General features: G+C 43.9%; 1 protein-coding gene across 1 annotated transcript; it reads left to right on the top strand.

The window, feature by feature from the left end:
- Positions 1-185: 185 nt before the first annotated feature.
- BUB1 (BUB1, mitotic checkpoint serine/threonine kinase) lies at positions 186-18,233 on the top strand. Its single transcript, XM_014962366.1, has 25 exons — positions 186-246; positions 578-637; positions 717-861; positions 1,230-1,426; positions 2,425-2,465; positions 3,034-3,140; positions 4,539-4,591; positions 4,696-4,886; positions 6,325-6,485; positions 6,826-7,154; positions 8,044-8,096; positions 8,603-8,740; positions 9,749-9,844; positions 10,650-10,740; positions 11,136-11,217; positions 11,901-12,081; positions 12,640-12,718; positions 13,254-13,324; positions 13,802-13,942; positions 14,549-14,664; positions 16,504-16,665; positions 16,862-17,019; positions 17,115-17,292; positions 17,533-17,639; positions 17,928-18,233. Exons 1-25 carry the CDS (start codon positions 230-232, stop codon positions 18,121-18,123), a joined length of 3,150 nt encoding a protein of 1,049 aa, XP_014817852.1. The 5' UTR covers positions 186-229; the 3' UTR covers positions 18,124-18,233.
- The last annotated feature ends 3,716 nt before the right edge of the window (positions 18,234-21,949 follow it).

Below are 21,949 nucleotides of genomic sequence, written 5' to 3'. Positions count from 1 at the left end.
CCGGCGCCCCCGCCCCGCCCGCGCCCCGGGAGGGCTGCGGCAGGCTCTGCCCAGGGGGCGGGGCCAGCCCTCGCCCAATGGGATTAGAGGGGAGGCGGGGTCTCCTGGCGGAGGCGGCTGGGATTGGCGGGGCGCGGCGGCCAATGGGAAGGCAGCTGGTGCCCGCGGGGCGGCTGCGCGGCGGGTTTGAATCGGCGGCGGCCGTTGAGGGCGGGCGGAGGGAGGGAGGATGGAGGTGGCCGCGCGGTGAGCGGGGACCCCCGGCCCGGCAGTGGGGGGGCTCGGGGGCTGCTGCCTGCGGGGAGGGTGACGGGGACACCCGGGCCTGTGCGGGAGGCGCGTTCGGGCAGAGGGGCGGGGACGGGGACACCCGGGCCTGTGCGGGAGGCGCGTTCGGGCAGAGGGGCGGGTGCTGCGGGGGGGGCCTGGGGTTGCGGAGGCCTCGGGGTTGCGGAGGCCTCGGCCCGTAGGCCAGGGCGCTCCCCCTCAGGCCCGTAGGCCGCGGCGGGCCCCCTCAGCCTGAGGTCAGCCTGGGCCTGAGCCCGAGCCCAGCCTGACCTGCCCCCTCGTCTTGCAGGAGCTACGAGGCTCAGATACGGAACTACCAGGGGACGGACCCGCTGGAGCCGTGGGACAGGTCAGCGCGCCCCGGGCCCGGCTGTCGGCATCGCTGCCCGGTGCCCGGCAGGATCGTAACTGGCTCGAGTGTGTTTCAGGTACATGCAGTGGGTAGAGGGATGTCTCCCCTTTCAAGAAAAGCAAACCCGCTTGCCTGGTCTCCTGGAGCAGCTGGTGAAGATGTTCCTAAGTGAGAAGAGGTACCACCAAGATCCCAGATTTGTTAGCTACTGCGTTAAGCTGGTAGGTATATGCTTTTTTTTGGGAATTAAGCTATCCTAACAAAATTAAAGTGGTCCCGCCGTTCTGTGGTTCTGTGACTGCAAAGAGCTGTGGGAGGAAAAGAAGCCTTCAGGGATATGGTGTAGAATTCAGGTGTGTTGCTCTCTCCAAGCTCTGAGAACTTGCTGAAGGATAACATAATTTTTTTAAAGCTGTGTTATTATGCTGTCAAGCTTGTGAAAGGTATCTTATCCACCAATTCGTTTTAGCTTTAGAAAATAATGCCTCTTACAATGGTAATTAAGAAATTGTTATTCTTTTTTTTTGTCTGCAGCTCCCTTGGATTTTTTTGAAAGTGTTTATGGCTTATGCATCTTTATCTTACGCAGGCGCAGTTCATCACTTCCCCTTGCCAGTACTTCGATTACCTGCATGGACAGGGAATTGGTGCAAAGGTGTCTGGCTTCTATGTTGCTTGGGCTCAGCAGCTTGTAAATGAGGGCAATGTGCAGTATGCAGGAGCTGTCCTTCAAAAGGGACTTCACAACCAGGCGCAGCCCCGAGAGGACTTGCAACAGCTGTATTGGTAAGTTTGATGGGTCGTTTTACTTGTTGAGTTATTCAGATAGTGTACAGTTAATTTTTTGTGTGTGTGTGTGCATATGCCCTATGCTGCAGCAGAGGTAGACCGATGATTGTTTTTGTGAAAGGCAGATATAAGCTTAACAATACTTCTTTGCTGTTCGATATTTGTTGGGTGTTTTGGAGGGTGTATTGAGGAAAAAACAGTGTCTTCAGTGAAGTGGGGCCCAGAAAGAAAATCCCTTAATTAATTGATTTGTTTCTTGTCTAGTCTTTGCTGAGTAGATCCAGACTATAAAGATGCATAACCTGTCCTACTTCAGGCAGCCTGCCTTGGAAATACTATACGTGAGCTTCATTACTTGGAAGCTCAAGCAAGTTGGCCATGCTAATGACATTTCAAGTTAGGGGCATCTGTGTGCTTTTGAGAGTGTATTAATTGGCTGTAGCTCACCCTGTAGCTGCCTGAGCTTTCTTGACACTGCCAGTTGAACACATACCTCAGCAGCTGCTTCTTGACTTGGACTCTTTTTGATTTTGGTTGGTGGCCATAGCTGGAACTGCAGTGAGACCAGATGTCAAATTCCTCATCTCAGCTGGATTTTTCAGCTTGGGTATATATTGACAATAATACATATATCCAGCTTCTTGTGCTTATCCTGCAGTACTTAGCTGAGTGGGTGCCTGTTGGAGTTTAGCATTTAACTCTTGAAAGTGCTAGAGTTGGTTTATCATTAAGGTATGTGTTTCCTCTGGTGATGATAAAACAAGAGCTTGATTTTCATATACTGCTGCCTATTGCAGACTTTTTTGCTTTTGAAAATGTGAAGCTAACAGGATATGTCCATATACAATAATAAGTGTCCTGTAACTAAGCTGAGGATTCTAGTGCTATTTTTCAAGACATGATGACCACACAAGGAAATTAAAGGTTTCTGGAAGGTGGGGAGGAAGGAGGGACAGGTGACTTAATGATAATAACTGACATTTCTTGCAATTTAGCTGGCTGCAGAATTACGATCCTCGGAATCCTCCTTTGCAAGGTGAGGCTAAAGATACCTGTTTGTGATCTGTAGCTCAATTTGGCAAATCACAGAATTGTTGGAGTTGGAAGGGACGTCTAGAGATCATCTAGTCCAACTCTCCTGCTAAAAGCAGGGTTGCCCAGAGCACATCACTCAGGAGCATCCAGGTGGGGCTTGAAGATCTCCAGAGAAGGGGACTCCACACCCTCCCTGGGCAGCATCTGCCAGGGCTCTGCCACCCTCACCAGAAAGAAGTTTTACCTCAGATTGGAGTGGAACTTCCCATGGTCCAGCTTGTGCCCGTTGCCCCTCGTCCCGTCACTGGGAACCACTGAAGAGTCTGGTTTCATCCTCCTTCAACCCTCCCTTTAGATACTTGCTTGATCAATGAGTTTTGTCACTGAAGAAAATAAGTTTCCTGCAGAAACTATTTTTTTTTTTCCCGTTTTCCTGGCTGTATTTAAGATTCATAAGGGGAGTGTATTCAAAAGGAGGTCTTAGTTTTCTAATGCTTAAATTTAGTAGAAACTCATAAATGAGCAAATGATTTCTACTCATTAATGCAAACCTGTGTTGTCTGTCTCAGGTGCTGCTGTTGTAAAACCACTTCAAACTTCACATGCTGCAAATCAAATGGCTCCTCAAAAAGATGTTTCAAATCTTAATGACCCAGTGTATGCTTGCAAAAATCAGGTAAATGACTATTAATAAGCAACTTAAGAGTTGTGGAGAAAAATGTAGATTGCTGAGCTTGACTCAATAAGACACATAATATATAGTAACTATATCTGGTGTGTCTCAAAAATATTAGTGATTTATGCTGTAAGCATCACATTTTCATGAAAATAGCTCAATTAGGTAACATTGGGACCCATTTTTTTGTTACTTAACACGCTTCCAGAATCACAGACTAAGAGTGACCCATGCATCTGGTTAGCATTCTTTGGAGGAATAATCTCAATAGATTCTGTGTCAGTCATGCTGCTTGAAAATTGTTTACACTGAATTTTCATGAAATTCAAATTACTTCTTTAAATACTCTCTTTAAGAACAAATAATGTCAGAGGAAAAGAAGTTTCTGAGCTGGTCCTCAGTGGAATGGTGGCTTCTTGTAGAAGTCAGTCTGTTGGGCTGGGAAATGAGTAGGAGATGGCTTTGTCACAGTTCAGGAGCCCCTCTGTAGCTTGCCAAGTCAGTCTCTAACAAGTTCCAGCTGAGGTTCTGCTTGTACCTTGTGCAGACCTTTAATTGACTTTACAGTCCAGATCCTGTCACCCTGTAGTCATCTTCCTTCATCCCCTTCCCCACAACAAAACAAACAAACAAAACCCCCCCGTACTACTTGTAGCTCATTTTAGCTAATACCAGAATGCAGCATGCTTGGTCTGAAGTTTGTCAAAGCTAATTGCAATTCTTCACAGTCTTTCTGGCACAGTCAGATGAAAAGTGACCAGGGAGTGAAATTAAAGACTGAAAGACTGCGGATAGGAAACTGATGTAACCTTTCTCAGCTTCGTCCTGTTTTCTAAAGTACTTGTGACTCTGAGTTTGCTTGCAAATACCAAAAAATGTCTTGGATGATGGAGTACAGCTTAGAACTTAGCATGTCTGCTGCCTGTTCCTTAGCCCTGAGGTCGGTTAGTTTGTCAAATAAAAAAATTGGATGAGACTACCCAGTTTGTTCTTAACAAACCCTAGTGATCCATAGCTTACCTTCCTGTTTTGGTTTTTTTTTGAAATATTAACTACCTGCTCAATTAGTTCCTGTGTCCCTCTGGGCTGTAGTTTCCAGAACTACGTCTCTTTCAGTTCTCTGGGGTCATATTTTTCTTTCAAAAGCTCTCAGAGATTACAGCCAACTGTTACAGGGCTAATTCTTCAGGATGAACTTCCTTAGACTCTGATGACTTGTAGAGCTCTCTTTCTAATCTGTTCTTGCCGTGCTTATGGTCTGAATTTTCATCTTTTCAATCAAAATTAAATACTAGGAACTTTATGGTTGCTAGTCTTGTCAAAATGGATGGTTAACTATAATATTGGCATTCTTTCTTCTTTTTTATTTTAATTTTTATTTCCCCTGCTCTGCTTTAGGGTCCTGATTGTGCTGGTGCTCAGTCCTGGTTTTCTGGTGGAAGAGAAGAAGTGTAAGTGTTTGGGTTTTTATAAAGTCACACTGTGGGAAAATTAACATGCTCCCAGAATAAATCCAATAAACTTGAATAGAGATTTTTCTTGTTTTTCCTCACAGAAAGTATGTTACATACATCTCCAAATCTGAAGTTCTTCCTAAGTTGTCATCTGCTGTTGTCGAATGTGAGCAGGTTGCAATGTATGATAAAAACCTGCTCATATGTGAAGGCTCTGAACTTTCATTTGAGGAGCTGAGGGCCAAGAGATACTTCAAGAAATATGAGCGCCTCAGAAGACAGCAAGAATGGGGTATTCTTCTCTTTCCTTCTAGCTAATTCAGAAACATTCTCGTATTCCTGGAAAACTAGTACTTGGTTGCATTAATTGCTTTTCAACCTCTCTACTGAAGCCTGAAAACATTTCTCAAAGCCCAAGCTAGCATCCCCATACAGAAACAGGGTGGGGTGAGCTTGGAAGCATTAGGTAACGTGCCAAACAACTGACATTGATATTTACTATTGAAGTTCATCCCTTAGGTTTGTCTTTTGAAACCTAGGTTGTCATAAAGAGTGGTGCTCCTTCTGAGGAACAGGAGGGAACTGCGAGCAGCTCTTAACTGTTATTAGTTACCCTGATGTGAGCTCTAGCTGTGGCTTTCTGCCACCTGTAATTCAAGATCAAGAGCTTCTTGGTACCTATCAGTAGGGTGTAATCAGGAGACCAGAAACCATAGGACCTTTAAACTGTCCTATGGTTACATATGATGCCACAATTTGCCCAAGACAATTAAAGGCTGCTGCAGCAAAGAGGGCAGCACTCTGTCTTCACTTGGCCTTCTTGGCAAATGTAGCTGTGGGATGCCCTTTGTATAGTCAGTGCTTGTAGCTGGGATGGCCTATGTAATGTGAGGTAATACTTTTGTTTGCTGAATGATCACGTTTTGGAGAAAAAGTAGTGGGCTTTCAAGTAGACAAATTAGGTCTTTGAGAAGCAAACCCAAAACTGAGTGCAGATAAAGAGCAGCTGCTCAGAAGTGTGTGAGTTGTGTAGCTGACCATGTAGAGGAGGTGGGGGGAAAATGTTGCTGGGCTGGGGGATGTTACTGGAGGAAAGAAGTAATTGTCTCACTTGGTAATGGAAGACATGGTTTAAGTTGTAGCGACTGGAACAAGGAGAGATTCAGTGGGAGAGAAGATGCTAATGGATTTTTAAAACAAGTGTTTGAGCCTGGATTTTTCTTTTTAATCCAGTAATTATGTATGAGATTTCCCAGCAGGGGCAGCTCTTCCCTTGGGGACAGCAGGCTCCATCCCTACCCAAATTTTACCAAAGGGTCATATTGGTAGAATCTTTCAGAGTTGGTTTCCTTTTGAGCTGAGGATGGGTGCCACTGGCATGCTTGCAGCAGCAGGGAGCCTGGCACCACAACATACACTGGGTGAGAGGTAGGCAAACCTGTGAACTCTGCTGAAAAGTATTAGGGGTGCCACTGGTTATCCAGCCACTGCTGAGACAGAGTTGTGTAGCATTCCCTCGAGGGATCAGGAGTGAGAGGTTAGAGTCCTGCAGGAAATACCTGCTTCTTTCAAACTTATGCCTCCAGATCTGAGTGTTGTCCTGCAGTTGCACAGACTACATATATATATATATCTGAATTTTAAACTCAGGCAGCTTGTAATGTCTGTGTTGAGCAATTCATTTGGATGCTGATTAACTCTTTCACTTACTATCATTGTTCTATCCTTAGAAGAAGAAGAGAGAAACTCCATAAGGAAAAAAGAGTCAGCGGTCCTTGAACTGCAAGCCCTGGAGCAGAAGCTGGAACAGCTCACCCAGCTCACCAAAAGCTTGGAGGAAACTAGACTGGAAAAGGCATCTACAACATCAGCTGAACCAAATAAAACACTGGTAAGTAGGTACTATGATCAAGCAGTCTTCATGAACTTATCTCGTAAAATTTAACCCTGATTTAGACGGTAATCTGAATAGTTTGCTAATGAAATCTGGAAGTCAAGGCTGCAATATCTGATTAGTACAGGTACATGGCATAACTTTAAATGCTTGATGAAATACATTTTCTTAAACCCAAAAGTTTGTTTTTGCTTCTCTGCAATTTCATTTTAGTTGCATATAAAGTTCTCTTACGTGTGAAAAACTGTTCTAGTTATGCAGAAATAAAAGTGAAAATGGCAATGGCTATACTTGAGGGGTGTTTTTGAGCATAAAAGAACTTTTCTTATCTCTAAAGATGGATGTGACACCCAGTGCAGCTCTACAGCAGAACTGGATGGCATCTCATCAAAGTTCAGACCTGCAAAATGTCCAAGGTCTGGTGCCAGGCCAGCCTCGATCAAGTATTGTATCATCCACTGGTCTTACACTGCAGTCAATGAGACCTCTTGGCCACCAGATGACACCAACCTCCCTGTGGGAAGCAACAGATAAGAAGGATGCAGTCAAAACTCAGCTACAGCTTGGAGAACTCCAGAACAGTTTGTTACACCCTCCATTCAATAATGTTTCGGCTAGAGAATGGGCACATCCTGACTCAGCTCTTAATTGGAGCACTGGAGAACAGTATGTATAAACAGGCTAATTCTTGCTCTGCAAATTGTCCAGTCTTCAGTATCTACACTTCAGCTGAGAATTAATTAAAAATATTTCTTTACTTTTCTTCTGAAAAAAAAAAAGTCTGAAGTAGCCTGTGGGAGCCAATATTTAGACATGGATCAAACTTGTATAACTTACAGTACTCACTTCAGGTTTTAATTCCTTTAACCCTGTATTTTTATTTTAATGACCAAGAGGAAATTCAGTGTGTAACTGCAGTAATTATCAGCATTGCTGTTGCTGGCATGCCTGAAATAAACAGTAGGATATGCTTGGTTCATGCAGATCCCATATGTTACATCTTGGCCACAAAAGGTCTGCAGAGAATAGAATAAGTGCTTGTATTTATCTCCTGCACTCTTGCTTGTGCAACTCAGCTAATGCAGGAAACAAAATTGGGGGGCAGAGGGAGAAACCTATGTTGGCAAAGCAGGCATGGCTGTGTAGGCTTGGCCAATTAGAGGAAATGGAACCAGTTGTCATTCACTTATATTATGGAGTTATTTGGGGGCAAACTGTATCCAAGAGGAGTATGTAATGCAAGCATTTCAACCTTTTTAAAGGACTCTGCTGCCTTTCAAGTTTTGTACCTGTTGGAACCTGTATGAGACACTCCTGGGGGGGGAATCTCAATATTCTAAAGGGTCTTTGATGTATTCTCTTTGTGTGACTAAAGAGAGTCGTTCGGGGGGGGGGGAAAGTAGGATTACTAGTTGCTGTCTGTCTGGGATGTTTCTTTTGTTCTAGACAGGGGAAGGCCTCCTTACTTACTGGGCAGTACTGCTAAGTCCTGAGCCAAAGCTGGAATTTATATGGTAGCTTTTATTTTAAGCTGATCTTAATCTTTCCTTTGAAGGCACTCTGTCAAGAGATCCACTGGAGAAAATACTTCCATGGACATGAAAGAAGGTACTAAGCCTAGTTTTGGTAGACTGGTGCTATTGGTATGACTGTTACTGGCTGGGGATCAATATTATGTGGCTTCTAGTTCCAACTATATCTAAACTTTTTTATTTTCTTAACTCCATCCCATTGTTTGGGCAATGTTTCTATTTCCCTTCCATGGAGCCAGACCCTGTTTCCACCTGCTCAATTCCTTTTTGTTTGAGCATGGTTGGGAGTTTGCTGTTTGTCCTTGCTGGTTTCCTGCTTGGCTTTCTGTGTCAGAATACATCGTTTGGGGTCTTCAGAGGCCACCCAGCTGTCCAAGGTCCCTCTTGTCCTTCAGGGCAGTCTCCCTTGGGAACCTGCCAAGCTGATCTCTGAACAATCCACAGTCTGCTCTCCCAAAATTTTGGGTTGTCGTTCTGCTACTTATCTTGTTTACTTCTCTTACTAATATTTTGCTAGCTCCTGAAATGTTAATAAACAATCCTAGGCTACTTCAGCAATGATCTTGCTGTTCTCATTTCTAGCATCTAGAGTTGGAAATTCCTCCTTTGCTTCTGGAAATGCTTCTCAAGTTACCCCAAACACCTCGCTGGGAGGAGCGATGCAGGCAACACCATTCAAAGTGCAGCCTTCACCTACAGTTCATACAAAGGAAGCATTGGGTAAGCATCTGTAATAACATGGGAGTATTCACTGGAACTGGTAGGATCTTGCCTGGTAATTTTAGTGAAGCCAGATCTACAAAGAGGCTATCTAGTGATGGGCATGAGCAGCATTCAGTCAAAGAGGAAAATAAATTGGTAATCTATTGTGGATTTTCTGGATGACCCAAAGCTTTTGAGCAGAAAGGGATGCTTTAATAACATCCCGGAAGCCACATCCTGTAAACTCCTGGGTGAGTCACTGGTGGTACACCTGCCAGGATTCTTTGGGCAGCGTGTCCTCTGAGCTGCTCTGGTCAGTACTGTCAGGGACTCCTGTTTCTGAGATGATGACCTACAATGGACCGATGTGGAAGAACATTAGGAAGGTAATAAGTCAACTCTGGTTGATGTTGAGCTCTGCCCTAAAGCTGAAACAAGGGTGGCTTGTGTGCAAAAGGTCTTTGATTATTTAACAGACATTGTCTATTCTAAACATTGCTTTTTCAAAATCCTAAAAGAGAAATTGCAAGTGTATTTCTCATGTCAGATGTGGAGTAATGATATGGTGATGCTGTTTTATCCCTTTTATACTCTTCTGCCATGTTCTTCTGTTTTGATAGTAAATCTGTTCACTGCTACCATGTAGCAAGCTGCTGCAGCTGAATATATACCTGTGAAAATAATATATTTTTTTTAAAAAAAAGCTTGTAATATTCATGTCTTTAAAATATCTAAGAAGATAAAGGAGAATTTGCTGCTTTGGGAGAACTTGAAACCTTGCCTTAGAGAAGAAAGAAAAAAGTCATGGTGCCAACAAGTATGTGTTGGCCAAGTTGGATCTCCCTGTTTGTTCGGTTGTCTGGAGTGTTTAAATGGAATATGAAGGAATAATTGGTTATATTGGCACTTGACAAATGATAATAATTAATTGGCATTTGATTTGACTACTACACAACAGAAGAACCTCTGAAAATTTCTTTTCTTATACTGGGAGTGATATTCTTGTGGGTTTTATTTCTTTTTTAGGGTTCCTCATGGATATGTTTCAAATACCCATCTTGCCTGGACTATCTCCTCTTGAAGAAAGCAAGGAGCAATTTGAAGTCTTTTGCAGAAAAAGTGGTAAGGAGTACTTATTTTTTCAGTCTGTGATGTTTCACTCCTTCCTTTCCTGTTTGCCCCTCCCACCAGTCTTCATAATTTTAAGATAAGTAGTTCTTTGATTAGGTGTGGAATGAAGAGGCCACTTCTTCCCTGATAATGAATTTAATTATTGACATGTTCTAAATTTTGATGCATGATCTGAGGACAGCAGAAGCACTTTGCCGTTAGCAAGTCTATTAAAGTGTGTATTAAACATGTTGCTTCTCTGCAGCAACTTCTCTGATATTTAAACCATAACTTTGGAAAGGGTGCAGCTGGTACTTTGTATGAGTAAAGCTTTTTTCTAAAATATTATGCAGGCTGCGTGTTAATATCTGAATTGCCACCTTATTGTAACAGTTACCATTTTCTGAAAAGCAGGCAGTGGCTTACAAGAGTGAGCACAGAAGTATTTCACAACTGGTCAGATGCAGCCAAGAAGGCTTCTGTTCTACTGTTGGGGTGGAAAAATCTTCCCCATTTCCAAGAGTTTATAGGAGAGATGAATTGTGTGGCAATTTTGAGGATGCTTCTGGTCTAGGTAGATGTAGCCATGACTATCAGTTGCCTGGTTAGGAGTGAAAATGTCACTGTTTATATGATCTTTGTTGGGTGAAGATAATAGTGGTTATCTTTTTTTTTTTTTTTTTTAAGAGCCTGCTTTTGCATTTAAAATTGGATTTGTGCTAAACAGAGGCTTTTGTGCCTACAAAGAGCATCAGCCGTGGCCTGACCACAGGGTGCTCGCAGTATAATTTTTTTTTTTTTTTTTTTTTTTTTTAAGAGCCTGATGGAAGTCTGAAAGCTGCTGTTGCTGCTCCTGTCATGCCTGCATTTGCTATCTTTGAAGATGAGAATGAAAAAGAGAACAGCGGGTAAGGATAAAAAAAAAAAATAAGCTGAGTTCAGTTTATTTAGAATGACATGTAGGATTTATTCTATTCCATATGATTTTGTCGTGACTGTATTTGCAGTATGGGGATAGGCTTGAACACAAGCGCTAGCAGCTGGGTGGAAGTGGCATGAGAAAGCTCTAGTTACTTCTCTGTGGAATTGCGCAACTTTTCCTGTTTGGACAGTGTGCTTGAGATGCTTAATTTTCTTGATAACTGGATAGCTTGTTTCTTTGAGCTGCTGCAACTTCTCTAAGCATCTGCCAATGGGATTCGTTAAAAAAAAAATATAAAAATTAACAATAAGTCTTTGTTTTCATCAGTCTGACTGGGAAAGTTTCTGGGGAAAAGCTATTCTAAACTACCTGTTTTGTCAGGGTCCCACAGCATAAAAACAAGCCAGAAGGGCCCAGAACTATTGGAGAACGTCCCTTGACTGACTGCACAGCGGGTACAGAAGTGAGTGTTTGGTCTTATTGCAAGAATTAGCCTTGAAAATGGCTTATGTGGTTATAGGGGATATCGGAGTTGGTTGTATTTACATTTGTTCTACCCCAGTCCTGCAACCTTCTTATGAATGAGACCTAGCTGAAGTAAGTCTACATGTGCTTTCCCATTTCTTGCCAATGGGATGAACTTTTTCAGTTGTCAGTTTTTGCAAAACTTCTAGAAACTTAATAGTGGAGACCTCCATCCCTAGAATAAAGTTGACTGCAGTTGATGTGCAGGTTTGGCATCTGTTCTGGGGGAGGAAGGACGGGTAGAAAGAGACACTTAATGTTCTAATAGCCATCTAACAGTTTTCATAGCCAAGGAGATGCATAAAACTTAAGGCTGCTTGGATAGAAGTGATTACTAAGTAATGAAATTGGCTTTTTCAGACTCTTACAGCAAAGGTTTTTTGTCTAGCATTTTGCTGTCCTATTGACTATTGCCAACATTCAGGTCTGATGCAAAGCTATGTAAACCTGTGATTTAGGTTATATTGCCATTCTGTTATCTTTCGAATACTGTAAGTTGACACAGACAGACTCAGCATTACTGAAACTGACTGCAGAGGCTGCTGGTAGGTTCCAGTGGGGCTCTGGCGGGGTACTTTTGATGGCTCAGTTTTAAATCTTTATATATTTTTTCCTGTCTAGGAAGAAACAGGGACACCTGAGTTCTTAAGGGATGATTATACAGTGTGGAATGTACCAAGTAATAATAAAACGTTAGCTCCCAGTCCAAACAACACCAGAGACTTTGCACGAGCTGCCCAGCTTGTATCGACACCATTTAATTACCTGTCGGCACATTCCCGACAGGCTTTGGAGGACAAAGGTAAAATAATGAATATTTCAGGTTGAGAACATCTAATTCAATACTGCCCTGAGTATTGTTCAATACTTTCTGTGCCCTGGCTACCTCGCAGCCCTTGCTGAACACTGCTGCCATTTCTGAGGATGCATTCCTTACAGAACAGCAGCTGGGAACATGGGCTGGCCCAGCACATAAAACTTCTGAGAATTTTTAACTGGGGGAATAGAAGAAGGTGGCAAGGGAGGAGAGGCTTTGACTGTGCTGTAGAACTACTGTTCTGAACTGTTCCAAGGGGTTGTAAATAGTCAAAAAATTGACTGAAGTCCCAGCACCACCTTCTTCTAGGGGCACCTTTATGCATGTCTGCAGCTCTTTAGTCTTGGAATACTCTCCCTAAAGAAATCAAGTTTTTGTCTTTCCTTATATATTTTTCAATAGTCTTGTTCAGCTCTTCTGATACCTTAGCAGCTTTCCCAGTTGCAGTGTGACTTAACCTTCTTTTCTTGATAAGAATACTCTCGATGTGCTTATCTTTGTAGAAAATAAACATTTGCTATTGTTGCTACTCCTTTTGTTTAGCCTGTGGGGATGGCTTGCCACAAATGGATTTGGAGTTTTCTGGAGAACTGCACAAGCAGACAAAAACTAAGAAGCTAAGGTATGTCATGACTTGCTGGGATTTTCAAAGCTTGAGAGTGCTGGGCAAATCTGTCCCAGAGCAGGCAGGTCTGCTATTCTGCTCTTGAATCAAGTTTTCCAAGTCATCTAGAGCTGACATATTTGTGTCAGACTGACTCTGCTTAGCACACACCTCGGCACTTTGTAGAGTTAAATGAACTCAGGTATGGTGATAATGCCCTTGAAAATGCTCCTTTCATTTAAGTTTTCTGGCACTTGTAGATTAAAAGTTAACCTTCTGGAAAGTTTTAAAGGCTGTGTATCTAAAACTACTGCTTTCTTTTCAATATTGGCTGAACTTGCTGGCCCGTGGCCAGAGGACCTGAAAGTTGTTAGACTATGGGTAGCATGATATGACCAGATCTTATTTTCTTAAGAAATATCTGTTATATTAATTTTGATTATGGCCAAAATTGCAAGTGCGGACATTTAACATGTTTTTGCTTACTGAAGATGCAAAAAAACCCATGGCAGTACTGTCAATTAACAGTTTGTTTTTTTTTTTAAATATGTAGCCCTGCCCTGGAACATGTTGCAGAACAAGGAGAGCTTCAAGACAGGACAGCCTGGGGTGTTAGAGCTACAGGTACAGAGCGTTGCCTACAATTTTATTCTGTCAAGTCCAAGACCAGAGCAGTGTCATGTTCTTGCAGCAGTGCTTTGTTCCAACATGAAGGTGGTCACTGCAGAGATCGCTGCATACGTAGGAGGGATGTAAGGAAGGACAAGTGTGAGTTGTGCCTGTATTACGTGATGCCAAATATATGGTGAAGTACAGGAGTACCTAAGGGTTCTTTGCTAGTTGAGGCTCAAATATTATACTTCAGAATCTCTGTTTTCAACTTGCAATTAAAAAAAAAATATTGGGCAACTTTGACAGAAGGCATAGGTATAAAAACTGTATTGTCAAAATTAAGGAATGCTTAACTTACTCCTCTTCCATTTTAGTGCTTTGTCTTTCTGTTTTGCTTTAATCAGTGATACTCTTTCAAGTATAGTTTGTGTTACCCCTTTGAAACAACAGGTTTCTTATAGCTTAAATATTTTTCTTCTTTCCATGAAGTCCTTGTTGAAAACCCTTGGGATAAGGAACTGATTTGCAGGTTCTTATCAGAGCTTCCAAAGCCACTTCACACCTATGCCAACTACTTTGAATGGACATCTACTCTTCCATCCATCATACCGAAGGCTGAACTGCCACTGGGTAAGAGCTACTTCAACTTCAAAGCATTTCTGAAGTTTGTCTGGGAACCTCTGAAGTATTTTTTTAATTCAGTTTACTTGCATATGTATCTAGATAGCTTCCAGATTATCTAAACCTCGGATTTGAAATTAGACCTGTTTTTCTGTTTGTCTTTTGTAGCATAAGCATTTTTGATGAGGTATTCTGAGTAGGGAATTTCCCTAGTGATCTGTGACACAACTCTCAAACTTTGTATAGAGCAGCAGTCCTGTGTCAACAAAATCTGTATGATAGTAATTGCAACATACTTGTATGACTTAAACATTAGTGTTTGCTTTTTAAGGAATGCACTTTGGAATTTGACTACTTCCAGGGTGTCAGACTAAAATAGAAACACTGGGTTTGGTTTTGGTTTTGTTTTTTTATGTGGCACTACGCAGCACTCTTGTCTCAGGAGTGATGGAAAGGCTGGCTAGAAGAGGAGACTTGTAGAGAAAGACTAGCACTGGGGTTAAAGCAGTAACTTATGCAGGCTGGTGCTTTTTCTTTTTTCTATTTAATTTTTCTAAGTAGTGATGTCTCTGCTGAGGTTTGCAAGCAGGACTTAATGTTGTTCATCTCTTAAAGGTTCCAATTCATTCCATGTGGACTGCTTGGTTGGAGAGGGAGCTTTTGCTCAAGTCTATCAGGCTTCCATTCTGGATGCAAGTAATCCTAGAAACAATCAGAAAGTAATATTTAAGGTAAGTAGTGTTGTTTCAGAATAGCTCTGCCAGAAAATTAATGCCATCTTATAGTAATGACACCTACTCTAAGTGGATTCTGATAAGTTTTCTTATTTATAAATATGAAGTAAAGCATCTTGGTCTATCCTTAAAGCCTTGTTCAGATTGAGTGCTGTAATATCGATTTATTCTACATGGGAAGTTAGTTATCCTCTTGACTCAACTTGCCTCTTCATCTTTTCATCATAAAATAGTCACAGGTACCCTAAGGAAGACTTACAGCCAGACTGTCTTTCTCAGCTGAACAAAGGCAGCTACTTGTGCAGTTGCTCTTAGTCGACAGCAAATGAAAAGGGCCCCAGAGATGCTCAGAGGGCTGGAGCACCTCTGCTGTGAGGACAGGCTGAGAGAGCTGGGGGTGTTCAGCCTGGAGAAGAGAAGGCTCCAGGGAGACCTTATAGCACCTTCCGATATCTGAAGGGGCTACAGGAGAGCTGGGGAGGGACTCTTTGTCAGGGAGTGCAGTGACAGGACAAGGGGTAATGGTTTTAAACTGGAAGAGGGGAGATTTAGATTAGATCTCAGGAAGAAATTCTCTGCTGTGAGGGTGGTGAGGCACTGGAAGAGGTTGCCCAGAGAAGCTGTGGCTGCCCCATCCCTGGAGGGGTTCAAGGCCAGGCTGGATGGGGCTTGGAGCAACCTGGTCTGGTGGGAGGTGTCCCTGCCCAGGGCAGGGGGTTGGAACTCCATGATCTTTAAGGTCCCTTCCAACCCAAACCATTCTATGTGGATTGATGATAAAATTGCTGTTGCTACTAGATCACACTGAAAGGGCCTCTCTTTGTTTCAGATACATGCTCACTGGCTTTCCACAAGCATTTTTGCACTTTTGGTAGGCAGCCTGTTTGGTGGCAGCTGGCTATTTACGTAGACTTTGCTGGGTGATACCTCTCTGGTACAGTTTTATTAATAAACAGGCTTGTCTTGATAGTGATTGTAGCTTGAGCAGCTCCCCCTCTGCTCTGCCTTGTCTTCTTCCACGCTGCTTCAGTGCAGGAATGAGGAACAGATGATAGCATGTGTTTACGTCGGAGCCACTGCCAAGAGTAAAGTCTGTGCAACTGCGGGGTCAGTTTAGTCCAGGAGGGTTACAGGAGGTCATGCAGCCCTCCATCTGCTGCTGGCTGAGGCTGCACGTGGACAGTGACTGCAGCACTGAAACGGGGCTGTGTCATCGAGCTGACACACGCCCCAGCCCCTCAGCCTCTCCACAGCAGATCTAGCTTGGAACCTTTTTGTGGATCTCCTCTGGGACATTATCTTTCAGAAGAAAAATAATTTCCTGTCAACACCTTAACTGAGAGCTTCCTGGTATGTAAAGGTGGCTTTAGGGTTTTTTGAGCATCAGATACTCAACATAGCGGGGGAGATAGTAGGGGAAGGAATCAGAAGTTTTCCTATTTTGACTTCAAAGGCATTTTCTCTTAAACAAAATGTCTGTTGCCAGCAGAAACATCAATGTTGCAGAAAGACTGACATTTCAAATAACACAAAAGACTCTATAAGCCAGAGTGGAATTGTGGCATGTAACTGAAGTCTTGATTCAAGAGGGTTAATCATTGACTCTATCGACCTGAGGTTAATTACTGTAGGTATAAGTATTTAATTTGGTAAAGGGGAAAAAATGCCTAGTCAGCCATTAAAAATTACTGTAGGTATAAGTATTTAATTTGGTCAAGGGAAAAAATGCCTAGTCAGCCATTTAAAAAAAAAAACCAATAAAAAAATCCCAACCTGAGAAGAACCTCTGCTTTAATGCTAGTAGATTTTCCTAGTAAATCAATTTTTTGGTTACAGGTCCAGAAGCCTGCCAACCCCTGGGAGTTCTATATAGCGACGCAACTGGTAGAAAGGCTCAATCCAAGTATACACCATCTCTACATCCACTTCTATTCTGCTCATTTCTTCCAAAATGGAAGCATTTTTGTTGGTGAGCTCTACAACTATGGAACATTGCTGGTAAGTGTGATCAGCTTGTGCTCTGGAACATCTACATTCTTTTTGGAGTTATGTTACAATATTCAGATGTCTCCTCTGCTATCCACTTTATGGACCTTCATTCTGAACATATAATGTGTTTATCAACACGGATCTGTAATCTGTATCAAATTGTTTCTGTGTAGCTGATGGTTCTTCCCTATCTTTTTGTTTACAGAATGCCATAAATATTTACAAAAAGCTTCCTGAGAAGGTGATGCCTCAAGCACTTGTAATCTACTTTGCTGTAAAAATTCTTTATATGGTGGAAGAGCTCCACAGCTGTAAAATCATTCATGGTGACATTAAGCCTGACAATTTCCTACTTGGAGAAAGGCAAGTATTTCCCTTTGCTACCTGAGATGCCAGCATGTTATGATATCATATATCTTTGACGCTTACATGATCACTTCATGTCCTTACAACTGAAGGTTTCTGGACAATGATACATGTGACATAGATGGTCTCTCTCATGGCTTGACGCTCATTGACTTGGGACAGAGTATAGATATGAAACTATTTCCTGAAGGAACTGCATTTACTGCAAAGTGTGAAACATCTGGATTCCAGTGTATTGAAATGCTGACGCAGAAACCATGGAACTACCAGGTATGAGGTTGCACAGCCAGCCTGAATGGAGCTTACTGCATGCATCTGTTGTGAATAAATGGAGTAGAGGAATGTCAGGCTTTTGCACTAGAGTTGTAGCTTCAGCTTGTTGCTTTAAAAGCACAATCCTGAACCCTTTTCTTACAGAGCTTGCCCTGTTAGCTCCACGCAGTGTTTTTCAGCTAATTTTTAGTGGTCTTAACACATTTTTAATATGAAACTTGTTTATACTTTGTTTAGACTGACTACTTTGGCATTGCAGCAACGGTCTACTGCATGCTCTTTGGTACGTACATGCAAGTGAAGAATGAAAACGGTGTCTGGAAGCCTGAGAGAAACTTCAGAAGGTTGGTGTCAAGTCTTTTCAAAACCTTTCCTTGTCCTAGAAAGATGTGCCGTTAGTAGTAGGTTTCTCTGAGGTCAGTTTCTGGCATGGCTTTCAGTGCAACAATTAACGAGGAAAAATCCCTCTGGTTCGTTAAGCAGCGTGCCACAGCAGAAACTGAGTTACGTTACAGAGATGTCTGCAGTTGCTCCAGCCTGTAACTGGGAAGGGAGTGGGGTAAATACAGGAAACAGTATTTTTTAACAGCTTAAATTTAGAAATTTTTTGATGCATTTTTGTTCCTTTGCAGGCTTGCCAATGCTGACCTGTGGAAGGAGTTCTTTGAGAGCATGCTGAACATCCCCAACTGCCACAGCCTGCCTTCCCTAGGAGTTCTGCGCAAAAGACTGAAAGACTTATTTTGCAAGTCATATGCAAAGGAAATAAAGTTCCTTCGGAACAGACTTGTTGTGTTACTCATAGAACACAAACGGTCACGAAAATAAGCATTTCGTTTGCATCGTTACTGAGGACTGGCGTTTTATTGATGTGAAATCTTTTTGTATGAACGTGTTATAAAAATAAATTTTATTAGGGTTGACTTCAGGAATGATAACTTGCATCTTTCTACGCTTTTGTGGAAAAAAAAAAAAAAGCACTACCACTACTTGTTAATTTAACTTGTCCATTTTGGGAGGCGTGGGCATGCTGGAGACTGTAGACAGTTGTCAGAATACTGTGGATTTCTAAGGGGGGAAAAAAAGCTCGTGCAAAGTGTTGTACAGATGAGGTAATTGCTTTCAACCTCCCCTGGGATTTTGAAAAAGGCCATGGAATCGTTCATGTTGAAGAGGCCTTGGGAAGTCAACTGCTCTGCTCTGAAGGCAAGGTCAATGCTGAGTTCAGACCAACTGTGTTGGCAGCCCTTAGCTCTCCTGTGGAGGCCAGGAAGCGATGGGTGATAAATGCAGCCCGGCCACGTGAAGGGCAGGCTGGTCTTGGAAATGTAAAGTGTTCGTGATGTCTTGAGGATGAAGAAGAATGGTGAGGCCTTTGGGGATGAGCGAGTTGTTGGAAATGGGAATATAATTCCAGACTGAGACCGTACCATTGTGGAAGACTTTTGCATCTCTTCTAAGAGAAGTGAAGACAACAACTGGAAGTGAAATAGCACATATGGAACTTGGGCTATGAGAGCTTCAACTCGTGTAGCTTTCTGCACTTGATCAGGGGAAAACCCATGGTTGGTAGGTGGAAGGACAGGTTTTCTGTAGGTCTCTCTTCTCCCAGAAGAGCCACTGCAGATTATGAATGAACAGGAGGAAATGCTGTTTTGAGTCTGTCATGAGACCGAGGGTGGATGGGCAACAGCACCCCGAGTGCCAGTATTGCAGTTCTTTGAGGTTTGGGGCTCCTACATTCACAGGCTTCCTGCTCTACCCTTTCTCTCAGGAGCTTCTGGATTGAAAGAAACCGAGGTTTGCAGGTCAGATTTAGATTGCATAGGACTGAAATCACACTTACCACTTTTGTTAAATTTGCTTCTGACCAGCCATAAAGCAATTACTAGAGACGGGGAAAACCAAGAAGCAAATGTTTCTCCTTACAGGAATTGAAAGGGTTATTTTCTGTTTGTTATGAGGTTTTGTTTTCCTGTACTGTGGCAGAATACTGTGAAAATACTCTGCAGAAAATACCAGTAAAACATTCCTTTAAAAGTGCCCCCTATTCCTTTATATCTATTTTTTTCATTTCTTAACTAGAGTGGCTGTACATCAACACCGCTGCTGCCTACTCACTTGAGTCTGAATGAGGTTGGCTTGACCTTAGAGCCATGTTGTCAAATGTTTGATGTCAAAATAACTTGAATTACTTGAATTACCAAACTCCAAAGAGATCTAGCAGGCACCTTGAACACACTAGCTCCATGGTGGCATCTGCTTGGGGCTGTCTTCCTTGGCTTGGGTGAGAATGGGCGTATCTTCTTTGGAGCAGCATCTCTGCATTGACTCACACCAAACAGATGTCTCGGGTGGAGGTTTCCTCTGCGTGCCTTGCTTCGAAGCAAAACTTGTTTCCCGTCTTCATTTTTGCAGCCAGACATTGAAAAGGGAAACATTTTCAATGGTGCTGGGAAGAGCTGGACATGGCCGATAGGATGATGGAATGCACGTCTCGAGCTCCCCTTGCCACAGAGCACCTTTTCTTTTTGTTTCTCCGCATCCTTCAGCATTGCTAAGCTGAGACTTGCTGCTAAAACTGGTCTGTATAACCTTTCTCCGGAACCACAACTGCGATTGAGGTTCAACAAGGCCAAGTGCCAGGTCCTGCCCTTGGGTCACACCAACCCCCTGCAGCGCTCCAGGCTGGGGGCAGAGTGGCTGGAGCTGCCTGGCAGAAAAGGACCTGGGGGTGTTGGTGGCCTGTGGGCTGAACAGGAGCCAGCAGTGTGCCCAGGTGGCCAAGAAGGCCACCAGCATCCTGGCCTATGTCAGGAGGAGTGTGGCCAGGAGGAGTAGGGCAGTGATCATCCTCCTGTACTGGGCACTGTGAGGCCTCACCTCGAGTGCTGTGTCCAGTTTTGGGCCCCCTACCACAAAAAAGACATCGAGGGGCTGGAGCGGGTCCAGAGAAGGGCAACGGAGCTGGTGAGGGGTCTGGAGCACAAGTCTTATGAGGAGAGGCTGAGGGAGCTGGGAGTGTTCAGCCTGGAGAAGAGGAGGCTGAGGGGAGACCTTATTGCTCTCTCCAACTCCCTGAAAGGAGGGTGTAGAGAGGTGGGGGTCGGTCTCTTTTCGTTGGACAAGATGATCTCTGAGGTCCCTTCCAACCTAGAAGATTCTGTGATTCTGTGAGATATCGAGGTGCTGGAGCGGGTGCAGAGGAGGGCAATGAAACTAGTGAAGGGCCTGGAAGACAAATCATATGAAGAGCAATTGAGGGAGCTGGGACTGTTTAGTTTGAGGAAGAGGAGGCTGAGGGGAAACCTCATCACTCTCTACAACTACTTGAAAGGACACTGTAGAGAGGTTGGGGCTGGTCTCTTCTCACAGGTAACTAACGACAGAACGAGAGGGAATGGCTTCAAGCTCCAACAGGGTAGGTTTAGATTGGACATTAGGAAGGAATTTTTCACAGAAAGAGTGGTCGGGCATTGGAACAGGCTGCCCAGGGAGGTGGTGGAGTCACCATCCCTGGATGTGTTTAAGGGACGTTTAGATGGGGTACTGAGGGACATGGTGTAGGGGAGGACTATGTAGAGTAGGGGAGATGGTTGGACTCGATGATCCCAAGGGTCTCTTCATTCTATGATTCTATTCTGTACCCTGGTGTCCTGGTTTAATCTTGTGAAGAGGATAAAAAAAAGGGGTATTTTATCAGTAGGGCGGAGGCTATTTTAAGGCTTTTGGATAGATGAGAGCTTTCAGACCCTCATACCCTAAGAAATGGGGGTTCAACTTTCCTCGTTTCCTCTCGACACTGATGCCCCTCCAGCTCTGTCTGAGGGGTGCTGTGGTCCCCACACAACCCCGGGAAAGGCCAGGCCGTTGACTCTATTTGCTCGTCCATCCACAGGAGGGAGACAAAACAACAGACTTTCATCATCTCATCTTTCATTCAGTGTTTTTCTCCACTTCAATTGTTCAGCTTGAAAACCAGCCAGCGGTCGGGCAGGTGAGCTGAGCCCGGGGCAGCCAACACGGCTCTGGATGCTGAGGAGGGACTGGTTTCTGCATGGATTGCTCCTGGGGCTGGGGGGACCACAGAGGGGAAGGTGGCCATGTGAGGTTGCAGGAATCACCATCTGCTCTGCGTGCAGAGGGACTGGAAACACTCGTCCTCTTCTTTTCATAAATCCCATTGCACTATAGAAAAGCCTGTATCAGCAGGAAGGGGGGCAAACTTACCCCCAGCAAATGTGTCATTTGGGGGTAATCTGTTGGGTTTGCTGGTCACCTGCTCCTCCCAGGTCCCGCACCGAGCTCCTCTTCTGGGATTCCCATGTGGTGGCAAAATCCCTGCTGCCCTGGTAGCTCTTCTCCCTGCCGCCCACAGCAAACCTGCCCCACACCGTGGGATGGGGTGATGCTGCCCGGGCTCCACAGCCACCTGCCCACCCTCCTGGGGCTGGGGGAGACCCGGCAGCATCGCTCCTTCCCCGCTTGGGAAAACCTTTTCCATGTCACACCACAAGGCAGGTCGTTTCCTTCCAGCGGCAGGGAGCACCTCCCTGCAGCTGGCACTCTGCCCGCTTTTATGGGCAATAACTCTCAGATTACCCTTTAATGCAGCCTGCTTTGCCTCTCGGTAGACTTTCTGTGGCACGTGGAA

The sequence above is a fragment of the Calidris pugnax genome, unplaced genomic scaffold, assembly GCF_001431845.1.
Source record: "Calidris pugnax isolate Ruff unplaced genomic scaffold, ASM143184v1 scaffold147, whole genome shotgun sequence".
Classification (NCBI taxonomy): Eukaryota; Metazoa; Chordata; class Aves; order Charadriiformes; family Scolopacidae; genus Calidris; species Calidris pugnax.
Note: the sequence above shows the minus strand (reverse complement) of the source record. Positions and strands in the feature narration are given on the sequence as shown.